The 10,879-nt window shown below is 49.3% G+C and overlaps 1 protein-coding gene and 1 pseudogene across 1 annotated transcript; both read left to right on the top strand.

Moving 5' to 3' along the window:
• Positions 1 to 5,099: 5,099 nt before the first annotated feature.
• LOC112208688 (uncharacterized) lies at positions 5,100 to 9,808 on the top strand. The gene is made up of 2 exons (XM_054682431.2): positions 5,100 to 5,299; positions 7,733 to 9,808. Exon 2 carries the CDS (start codon positions 8,789 to 8,791, stop codon positions 9,722 to 9,724), a length of 936 nt encoding a protein of 311 aa, XP_054538406.1. The 5' UTR covers positions 5,100 to 5,299; positions 7,733 to 8,788; the 3' UTR covers positions 9,725 to 9,808.
• On the top strand, positions 5,375 to 7,286 carry LOC744213 (serine/threonine-protein phosphatase 4 regulatory subunit 2-like; annotated as a pseudogene).
• Positions 9,809 to 10,879: the final 1,071 nt, after the last annotated feature.

Genomic DNA, 10,879 nt, shown 5'->3' with positions numbered 1-10,879 from the left:
CATCATGTTTAACAATTTTATTTTAGTAAATTTGCAAGGGTTCAGTCCCATTTTATTGATATTTGGGTTGTTTCCCATTTTTGCTCTTAATAACACCGTACAGAACATATTTGTGACCATAACTTTCTCTTTAGGATTATTTTTTTAGATGTATGCCCCAGACGTGGCCTTTATTGGCTTGCAGGGAATGAACATCATACCTCCTAGACTTATTTTTTTAAAGTTACGCTGTTTTAGTCCTGGGTTAGTTACCTAATTTTGTTTGGTTTGAGACGGAGTTTCGCTCTTGTTGCCCAGGCTGGAGTGGAATGGCGGGATCTCGGCTCACCGCAACCTCTGCCTCCAGGGTTCAAGACATTCTCCCGCTGAGCTTACAGTGAGCAGAGAGGGCACCACTTCACTCCAGCCTGGGCAACAGAGCAAGACTATATTGCTTTAATTTACTCTGCCGGCTATCTGGAGAGATGCAACCTCATCAGCAGAAATTATTTCCACCCTGCTGCTTTTTAAATGTTATTTCCTATAGCCAGGTACTGAGCCCTTCAATTGAGGTCTAAACCCTCCACCCTCTCCCTCCGGGATTGCCAAGCCTGTGGTTTCAGTTCCATGCTCCCAGGTAGATTATGTCAACTCAAAGTCAATGCGCGTATGAAATACTTTTTGTGGGTTTTTTCTTAATTTTAAGAGTTTTTTTTTTTTTAAATATGTTTTTATTTCATGGAGGCGACACCCTCTGTCTCTGAGTTGTGGGAGCCTTCCTCCTTCAGTCTGCATGTACTGAAGCCAGTGTTTGCCGTACAGCCCCTCAGCCGCAGCAGCCCACAGTGAGGTGCAGGTGCTCACGCCATCGCCCCAGAGAGCTCCTCCATTCGCCCCTCCACCCGTAGCCCCTCGAAACCACTGCCCTGCTCCCCGACACGGTACACTGTCTTCTCCAAGATGTCATGTGTTGGCATCCTTTGGCCTGTGCCCACCGAAACTAGCTTCCTTCACCGGGCATGTAGCCTGGGAGACCTGGCGCATTTGGGTGCATCTTTCCACTGCTGGTTGGTGCCCCCTATGTGGATGCATCCGCGTTGGTTCACACCTTCTCCAGCTCCTGCCGACGGACATTTTGTTTTCTTCCAGTTATTGGCAATGAGGAATGAGGCCTAAACACTTGTGTGCAGGTTTGTGTGTGCACGTTTAAGTTTTCGCTTGGGGGACATTTCAGGAGTGGGGTTACTGGATGACGTGGTAAGGATGTGCCTAACTTCGTAAGAAACTCCAGGACCACTTTCCAGCATGGCGGGACCCCTCCCATTCCCACTGCAGCTTATGAGGGTCCCAGTTCCTCTGCATCGTCACTAGAACCTGGGTTGGCCCATGGGTTTTGTCTGTTTTTAGCCATTTTAATGGATTTGCAGAGGTACTGCTGACTGGCATTTCTCCAGCATCTCTATGATGTTGAGCCTCTTTCTCGGGCAATATGCCCTCCTTATACCTTCTTTGATGAGGCCTCCATTCCAATATTGGCCCTCTCTTTAATACTGGGGTTTTTACTTTCTTATGGTTAAGTTTTGATGGTTCTTCATATATTCTGCATGCCAGTAGGTTGTGAGATGTGTGATTCACAAATGTTTTTTTCTAGACCATAGTTTGTGTTTCATTCTCTTTATTTTTATATTGCTTTATAGAATTATAATTTTAAATTTATGACTACATTTAATTTGTCAATCTTTTATGAATCATGCTTTTGCTGTCATGTCTAAGAACTTTTCGCCTAACCCCAGGCCATACAAATTTTCCCCTGTGTTTTTACCTAAGGGTTTGATAGCGTTATGTTCTCCATTTAGGCCTTTAATAAATGTTGAGTAACATTTTGTGTCCGCCATGGCCATACCTTTCTCCATCTCTTACGGTATCATGGGCATTTGCAGCTCCCAGTGCGCCGTGCTGTTCCTGTCTTCTTGGTCTGCTCCTCCTGTCATACCTTGCTCCATCTCTCACAGTATCGTGGGCGTTTGCAGCTCCCAGTGCCCCGTGCTGTTCCCGGCTTCTTGGTCCGCTCTTCCTGTGAGTTCCAGGGCACGTCTTAGTGCTGGCGCTGTCCTGGTCCATCAGGGGGTCCCATGAGCTTGTCCGTGTGGGAAGGTTGGGACTGTGATGTTGACGGGATGCCCTGTGAGTCAGGAGGAGGTGCTGACGGGGGTTTCCATGTAGGAGAGAGAGATGTTTGGTTTTCCGGATGGGGCAGACTTGAGAGGGGACAAACTTGAGAAATGCCACCAATGAGAAGGGCAGGCGCAGCAGGTCTTGGGGCCGCCCAGCCGTGTGGGAGCCAAACGTGGATGTGTCAGTGGCCACGCCAGGAGGTAAACCCTCAACCAAGGGCCTCTGGGTATCCAAGACCAAGTCTTGCTCAAGAGGTGCGTTCAGCTGAGCCAACCATGGCAGAAATGCATAAGGGAGATCCCATGGTTCCTCTGTTTAAATCCCCTGCTAATCCCACCAGTCTCAGAGAAGCAGCCAAGTCCTCACAGCAGCCTGCAACCCCCGCCTGACTCGGCCTCCTCTTGGCTCTGATTCTCTGTACCCTTCTATCCCTGTCTCTTCTTCCATCAGAGAGGAGATCCGGCACGTTTATCCTGGTGGATTCAAACCCATCTTTGCCCCACATATAGTCACCAGAATGAATAGGTATAATCTAGAAAGAGTCCTTTTGAAAAAGAAAAAAGCAGGCCGGGCATGGTGGCTCATGCCTATAACCCTGCAGGGACCAGCCCCACAGGGTCGGTGGGTCTCTCCCTGTGTGCGGCGACGAGAGAGTGTAGAAATAAAGACACAAGACAAAGAGATAAGAGAAAGGGCAGCTGGGCCCGGGGAACCACTACCACTAATGCGCGGAGAACGGTAGTGCCCCGAATGTCTGGCTGCGCTGTTATTTATTGGATACAAGGCAGAAGGGGCAGGGTAAAGAATGTGAGTCACCTCCAATGATAAGTAAGGTCACGTGGGTCACGTGTCCACTGGACAGGGGGCCCTTCCCTGCCTGGCAGCCGAGGCAGAGAGGGAGAGGAGACAGAGAGAAAGACAGCTTATGCCATTATTTCCGCATATCAGGGACTATTAGTATTTTTACTAATTTACTACTGTTATCTAGAAGGCAGAGCCAGGTGTACAGGATGAAACATGAAGGCGGACTAGGAGCGTGACCACTGAAGCACAGCATCACAGGGAGACGGTTACGCCTCCGGATAACTGCAGGTGAGCCTGCCTGATGTCAGGCCCTCCACAAGAGGTGGAGGAGCAGAGTCTTCTCTAAACTCCCCCGGGGAAAGGGAGACCCCCCCCCCCCTCCTCCGCCCTTTCCCGGTCTGCTAAGTATCGGGTGTTGTTCCTTGACACCTTTTGCTATCCGCCTGGTAACAGGCATCTTCCCAGATGCTGGCATCACCGCTAGACCAAGGAGCCCTCTGGTGGCCCGGTCCGGGCACAACAGAAGGCTCGCACTCTTGTCTTCTGGTCACACCTCACTTATGTCCCCTCAGCTCCTATCTCTGTATGGCCTGGTTTTTCCTAGGCTATGATTATAGAGCAAGGATTATCATAATATTGGAATAAAAAGTAATTGCTACAAACTAATGATTAATGATATTCATATGTAATCATATCTAAGATCTATATCTGGTATAACTATTCTTGTTTTATATTTTATTATACTGGAACAGCTCGTGTCCTCTGTCTCTTGCCTCGGTGCCTGGGTGGCTTGCCACCCACATAATCCCAGCACTTTGGGAGGCTGAGGTGGGAGAATCACCTGAGGTCAGGAGTTTCAGACCAGCCTGGACAACATGGTGAAACCCCATCTGTAGTAAACATATAAAAATTAGCTGGGCGTGGTGGTGCGTGCCTGTAATCCCAGCCACTTGGGAGGCTGAGGCAGGAGAATCATTTGAACCCAGAAGATGGAGGTTGCAGTGAGCTGAGATCGCGCCACTGCACTCCAACCTGGGTGGCAGAGTGAGACTCTGTCTCAAAAACATAATAATAGGAATAATAAAGGAAAAGTGCAAAAATTCAAACAACTTAACAGAAACTGGGCAAAAGAGCTGAACCGGCCCTCCACAGAAGAGGAAAGGTGGAGGAATGGCTAATGAAAACATGAAGAGGGGCTCAGCATAACGGGGAGATATCACGTGACACCCACCAGACGGGCAAAAATCCCACAACCCAATCCATGCCAGCGTTGGGGACAATGGAGAGAAGCAGGAACACCAGGCACTGCTAATGCTTGTGAAGTATATTTCTGCTATGCTTGTATATGAAAGAGTGTGTGTTGTGGGTTATGAGGAAAATTACATTTTTACCTGGGATGAAATTTTAAAACTTGAAAGCTACTGACCAGAAGAAACTTGCGCTTGTGTACAAAAGAAATGCCCGAGAACGTTCCCAACAAAACACAGTCCTAAGGGCCCCAACCTGGCCAAACGCTCATCCACGGGAAGATGAAGACATTTCCCATGCTCCCCTCAGACGACGGGAGACCATGCAGCAATGAAAATGAGCCATGTCAGTGTGGGTGGGTCTCAGGGAGAGAATGGAGGACAAAAATAGTCATAGAGCAGATGCTCAGAGCCATGCAGTGTTAGGAGCAGCCACGCAGGAGAATTTCCTCACGTCAAAGTTCAAAACTACAGCCGAGGCAACAGAGCAAGACCCTGCCTCAAAAAGAAAACAGAAAGTTCAAAAACTAAATGGCATATCTTTTAGGGATGTACACACACGGTGAAAGAAACATACTATGAAGGAAAGTGTGCAAATAATAAAGACGAAAGCAGGAAGTGATTCCCTCCGTAGAAGGGAAGGGACTGGGACTCAGGCAGGGCCTCCAGGGAGCATCCAAAGTTATGTCTCTTCAGATTCTACTCCCTAAACTTGGTGCAGGTCCTCTGTGTCCAATGTGTCAATATTCTTTATCTTACCCATACTGTACAAATGCTTTATTTCTATTCAATATGTAGAAGACAGTTATAAACAAGATGCATTCAATAGCAAGGTGGCAGATGAACATCAGGAAGGAACATTCATGAGCTTCCATCCACGGAACCTCACCATGGATACGCTTGTGATCAAGGGCCTGGTCTCCCCTCAAGACACAGTCACAGATCAGAGGCCACACCATCCTAGCAGTGGAGCAGGACCAGCTGGGACAGGGTCCTTCTGTGACACCTGCTGCATCACCAGGCTGGGTGAATGGACACAATTGCCAGAACTCACAGAATAGAAGTATCAGCACCGAAACCTCACAGGAAAAATGGTAAGTTCTAAGTTTCTCCGTTAATTGTAACTCTCAGATTAATCTCTGTCATCCATAGCTTCTCCAAGAAATAACTTTTTAGGGTGACGTGCCAGGCGCCATGTTGGAGGGCTGGTGGTAGCGGCTTGGGGAGGTGCTCACTCTGTCGGTCTCACTCTCTCACACGCTTCCCCTGGCTCCCTTCGTTCCCCCCCACCCCACTTGGCCTGCGTGCTGGAGGGTGTGCGAGGGAGTGGGAGGATGTCAGGGGGTGGGGGGAGGCGTTCCGGTCCCCAAGAGACCCGCGGAGGGAGGCGGAGGCTGTGAGGGACTCCAGGAAGCCATGGACGTCGAGAGGCTCCAGGAGGCGCTGGAAGATTTTGAGAAGAGGGGGAAAAAGAAAGTCTGTCCTGTCCTGGATCAGTTTCTTTGTCATGTAGTCAAGACTGGAGAAACAGATTCAGTGGTCCCAATTTAAAGGCTATTTTATTTTCAAACTGGAGAAAGTGATGGATGATTTCAGAACTTCAGCTCCTGCGCCAAGAGGTCCTCCCAACCCTAATGTCGAATATATTCCCTTTGATGAAACAAAGGAAAGAATACTGAAAACGGTCACTGGATTTAACCGTATCCCTTTTACTATTCAGTGATTATGTGAATTGTTAACAGATCCAAGGAGAAACTATACAGGAACAGACAAATTTCTCACAGGAGTAGAAAAGAACGTGATGGTTGTTAGCTGTGTTTATCCTTCTTCAGAGAAAAACAATTCCAATAGTTTAAATCGAATGAATGGTGTTATGTTTCCTGGAAATGCACCAAGCTATACTGAGAGGTCTAATATAAATGGGCCTGGGACACCCAGGCCACTTAATCGACAAAGGTTTCTTTGTCAGCCCCCATGACAACAAATGGGTGGCCTGAGAGCACAGACAGCAAAGAGGCAAATTTGCAGCAAAATGAAGAGAAAACTCACAGTGACTCTTCGACATCTGAATCAGAAGTTTCCTCAGTGAACCCTTTGAAAAATAAACATCCAGATGAAGATGCTGTGGAAGCTGAGGGGCATGAGGTAAAAAGACTCAGGTTTGACAAAAAAGGCAAAGTTGGAGAAACAGCCAGTCAAGCGACTTGCAGCGAAATTTCTTCAGTTATGGTAGAAGAAACAGAAGCATCACCTTCATCTCACGATAAAGAGAAAGAAAGCCGTGGTACCCGGCAGCGCGTTCAGAAGAGGATGAAGAAGATGAAGAGGAAGAAGAAGGGATTGAGAGACCATCTGTAAAAGGGAGGAGTAAGGAGATCCTCAAATTCTTGCATTCATTGTTTTCGTGAAAGAACTGTACATCATGGAACTCCTTGTAATGCCGACGCTGGGCTTTTCTCCCACCTGTATGCAGTTGCTGCTGAATTTCAGGGGATATGATTTGAACTACAGAACATCAGAATTCACGAAACTTAACTGTGGAGGTATTTTGAATATAAAATTTAAGTACAACAACATTTGCTTATTTTTAGAGTCTTTTATGACATCAAGAGAAATGATCCCAGAAAGAAAAAACCAAGAAAAAGAATCTGATGATGCCTCAACTGTGAATGAAGAGACTTCTGAGGAAAATAATGAAATGGAGGAATCTGATGTGTCTCAAGCTGAGAAAGATTTATTACATTCTGAAGGTAGTGAAAACGAAGGCCCTGAAAGTAGTGGTTCTTCTGACTGCCGTGAAACAGAAGAATTAGTAGGATCCAATTCCAGTAAAACTGGAGAGATTCTTTCAGAATCATCCGTGGATAATGATGACGAAGCCACAGAAGTCACCGATGAACCACTGGAACAAGACTATTTAGAAACATTTACATGCAGTATTTTACACACAGTTCTGGTTTTAACACTGTATAAAACTTTTATGTAAAAAAGTGCACCTTTAGTTTTACAAGAAAAGCAGGTTGTAAAATAAAGTACTTTATGGATAATTCCTGAAAGAGTTGTCCATGTAAGAACTGTGAATATCAGCTCCTCTGGGTCCTGCTTACCTTACCGCTGATTTCTCTTTCTTTCTTTGGTCTGGGCAAATCAGTGGTTTGTATATAGTTTTTTTTTTTTTAATTTAGGATTAAAGTTTTTAAACTGGAAAGTAATTATAATTTTGAACAGTTTTTTGAGATTATCACATTTAGTTTACACATATGCAAGAAGCTTTTTGTCTTGTGTCTTTCTGATAGCTCCAGCAGTTTTCATATTTTGGTCATAGTTTCAACATTTTAACATGTGAATAATACAGTTTCATGCTGGTTTCCAGATTTTATTGTTCGGATACATACAATAGAACCTTAAGTTTTATATATATATATATATTATTCTAAGGGGGAAAATGTTATATTTTTCTGTTTGTATAAGAGATGAATACAGTGGATACTTTTTCTATTGGTAATGATTGAATTCACCTCTTTCAGAAGACATTTTCTTTCTCTTCTGAGTAACTGAAATAAAATCTGGCCTTTGTGAAACCCTGGAAATACCACGACCCTCAACTAGAAACACCAATACCAGCTCCTCCGCGAGTTTCCAGCTCCACAACCTAAGACATCAGAGGCAGCATTGGTTCCTCACGTAGCGTCCAGCTCCGGGACCCTCATATTTGAACCGCAGGACCATCTCATCCCTGGATCTCCAGCTGCACCACACTCAAATTAGAACAACATCAGTTCCTCCCCAGGTCTCCACCTGCACAGCCCTCGAACGGGAACGTCAGCTCCTCCCCGGGTCTCCAGCTGTAGGGCCCTAAAACTAGAACATCAGCTCCCGCCTGGGTCGCCAGCAGCACCACCCTCAAACTGGAACATCAGATCCCCACGGGTCTCCAGCTGCAGGGCCCTCAAACTGGAACATCAGCTCCCCACCAGATCTCCAGCTGCACGGACCTCAAACTGGAACATCAGCTCCCCGCCGGGTCTCCAGCTGCACTGCCTGCAAACTGGAACATGAGCTCCCTGCCAGGTCTCCAGCTGCATGGCCCTCAAACTGGAACATCAGCTCCCCACCAGATCGCCAGCTGCACGGCCCTCAAACTGGAATATAAGCTCCACCCCGGGGCTCCAGGTGCACAGCCCTCAACCTGCAACATCAGCTCCCCACTGGGTCTCCACATGAACGGCCCTCAAACTGCAACATCAGCTCCCCACCGGGTCTCCAGATGCATGGCCCTCAAACTGGAACATCGGCTCCCCACCGGGTCTCCAGCTGCATGGCCTTAAACTGGAACATCAGCTCCGAGACCCTCAAACAGGAACATCAGCTCCCCACAGGGTCTCCAGCTGCACAGCCCTCAAATTGCAACATCACTTCCCCCCTGCGTGTCCAGCTGCACCGCCTCAAACTGCAACATCAGCTCCCCGCTGGGTCTCCAGCAGCACGGCCCTCAACCTGGAACATCAGCTCCCCCCAACCCGGGTCTCCAGCTCCACAGCCCTCAACCTGCAACACTGGCTACCCACTGGGTCTCCAGATGCATGGCCCTCAAACTGGAACATCAGCTCAACCCCCGGTATCCAGCTGCACAGCCCTCAAACTGGAACATCAGCTCCCTGCCGGGTCTCCAGGTGCACGGCCCTCAAACTGGAACATCAGCTCCCCACCAGGTCTCCAGCTGCACGGCCCTCATACTGGAACATCAGCTCCCCACCAGGTCTCCAGCTGCACGGCTCTCAAACAGGAACATCAGCTCCCCACAGGGTCTCCAGCTGCACGGCCCTCAACCTGCAACACTGGCTCCCCACCGGGTCTCCAGATGCACGGCCCTCAAACTGCAACATCAGTTCCCCCCGGGTATACAGCTGCATGGCCTTAAACTGGAACATCAGCTCCCTGCCCAGGTCTCCAGATGCACGGCCCTCAAACTGGAACATCAGTTCCCCGCCGGGTCTCCAGCTGCACGGCCCTCAAATTGGAACATCAGCTCCCCGCTAGGTCTCCAGGAGCACGGTCCTCAAACTGGAACATCAGCTCCCTGCCAGGTCACCAGCTGCATGGCCCTCAAACTGGAACATCACCTCCCCGCCAGGTCTCCAGCTGCATGGCCCTCAAATTGCAACATCAGCTCCCATCAGAGTCTCCAGCTGCATGGCCATCAAACTGGAACATCAGCTTCCCCGCGGGTCTCCAGCTGCACAGACCTCAAACTTGAACATCAGCTCCCCGCCGGGTCATCAACTGCACGGCCCTCAAACTGGAACATCAGCTCCACCCCTGGGTCTCCAGCAGCACGGCCCTACAACTGGAACATCAGCTTCCCCCCGGGTCTCCGGCTGCACAGCCCTACAACCGGAACATCCGCTCCCTGCTGGGTCTCCAGCTGCACGGCCCTCAAACTGGAACATCAGCTCCCCGCTGAGTTCAAACTATTCCAGTTTGAGGGCCGTGCAGCTGGAGACCCAGTGGGGAGCTGATGTTCCAGTCTGAGGGCCGTGCAGCTGGAGACCCGGCAGGGAGCTGATGTTCCAGTCTGAGGGCCATGCAGCTGGATACCCGGTGGGGAGCTGAAGTTCCAGTTTGAGGGCCATGCAGCTGGATACCCGGTGGGGAGCTGAAGTTCCAGTTTGAGGGCCGTGAAGCTGGAGACCCAGTGGGGAGCTGATGTTCCAGTTTGAGGGCCGTGCAGCTGGAGACTCGGGGGTAGCCGATGTTGCAGTTTGAGGGCTGTGCAGCTGGAGACCCGGGTGGGAACTGATGTTCCAGTTTGGGAGCCATGCAGCTGGAGGCACTGCGGGGAGCAGATGTTCCAGTTTGATGTTCCTCCCTGGGTCTCCAGGTGCACGGCCATCAAACTGGAACATCAGCTCCCCGGCCCTCAAACTGGAACATCAGCTCCCCGCCGGATCTCCAGCTGCACAGCCGTCAACATCAGCTCCTCCCCGAGTCCTCAGCTGCACAACCCTCAAGTTAGAACATCAGCTTCTCCCCAAGTCTTCAGCTGCGTGACCCTCAATCTAAAACGTCAGTTCCTCTACGGGTCTGCAGCTGCAAGACCCTCAATCTAGAACGTCAGCTCCTCCCTGAGTCTCCAGCTGAAACACCCTCAAAACGAACAACATCAGCTCCTCCCCGAGTCTTCAGCTGCACGACGCTCAATCTAGAACATCAGCTCCTGTCTGGTTCTCCAGCTGCACGACCCTCAAACTACAACCTCAGCTCTTCCCCGAGTCTTCTGCTGCATGACCCTCAATCTAGAACATAAGCTCCTCTCTCGGTGTCCACCTGTAGGGACCTCAAATTAGAACGTCAGCTCCTCCCAGAGTCTTCAGCTGCATGACCCTCAATCTTTAACATCAGCTCCTCTCCGGGTCTGCAGCTGCATGACCCTAAAAATACACGAGCAGCTCCTCCCTGAATCTTCAGCTGTATGACCCTCAAACTACAACATCAGCTCCTGTCTGCATCTCTCGCTGCAGGGCCCTCAAACTAGAATATCAGCTCCTCCCCGATTCTTCACCTGCATGACCCTCAAACTAGAACATCAGCTCCTCCCCAAGTCAGCAGCTGCAAGACCCTCAAATTACCACCTCAGCTCCTCCCGGAGTCTTCAGCTGCACGACCCTCAATCT

The sequence above is a fragment of the Pan troglodytes genome, chromosome 2 (assembly GCF_028858775.2).
Source record: "Pan troglodytes isolate AG18354 chromosome 2, NHGRI_mPanTro3-v2.0_pri, whole genome shotgun sequence".
In the NCBI taxonomy this organism is placed as follows: Eukaryota; Metazoa; Chordata; class Mammalia; order Primates; family Hominidae; genus Pan; species Pan troglodytes.
Note: the sequence above shows the minus strand (reverse complement) of the source record. Positions and strands in the feature narration are given on the sequence as shown.

What these genes read in the sequence shown, in the direction of transcription:
- LOC112208688 (XM_054682431.2), top strand. Translation starts at nt 8,789, where the DNA reads ATGGCCCTCAAACTGGAACATCAGCTCAACCCCCGGTATCCAGCTGCA.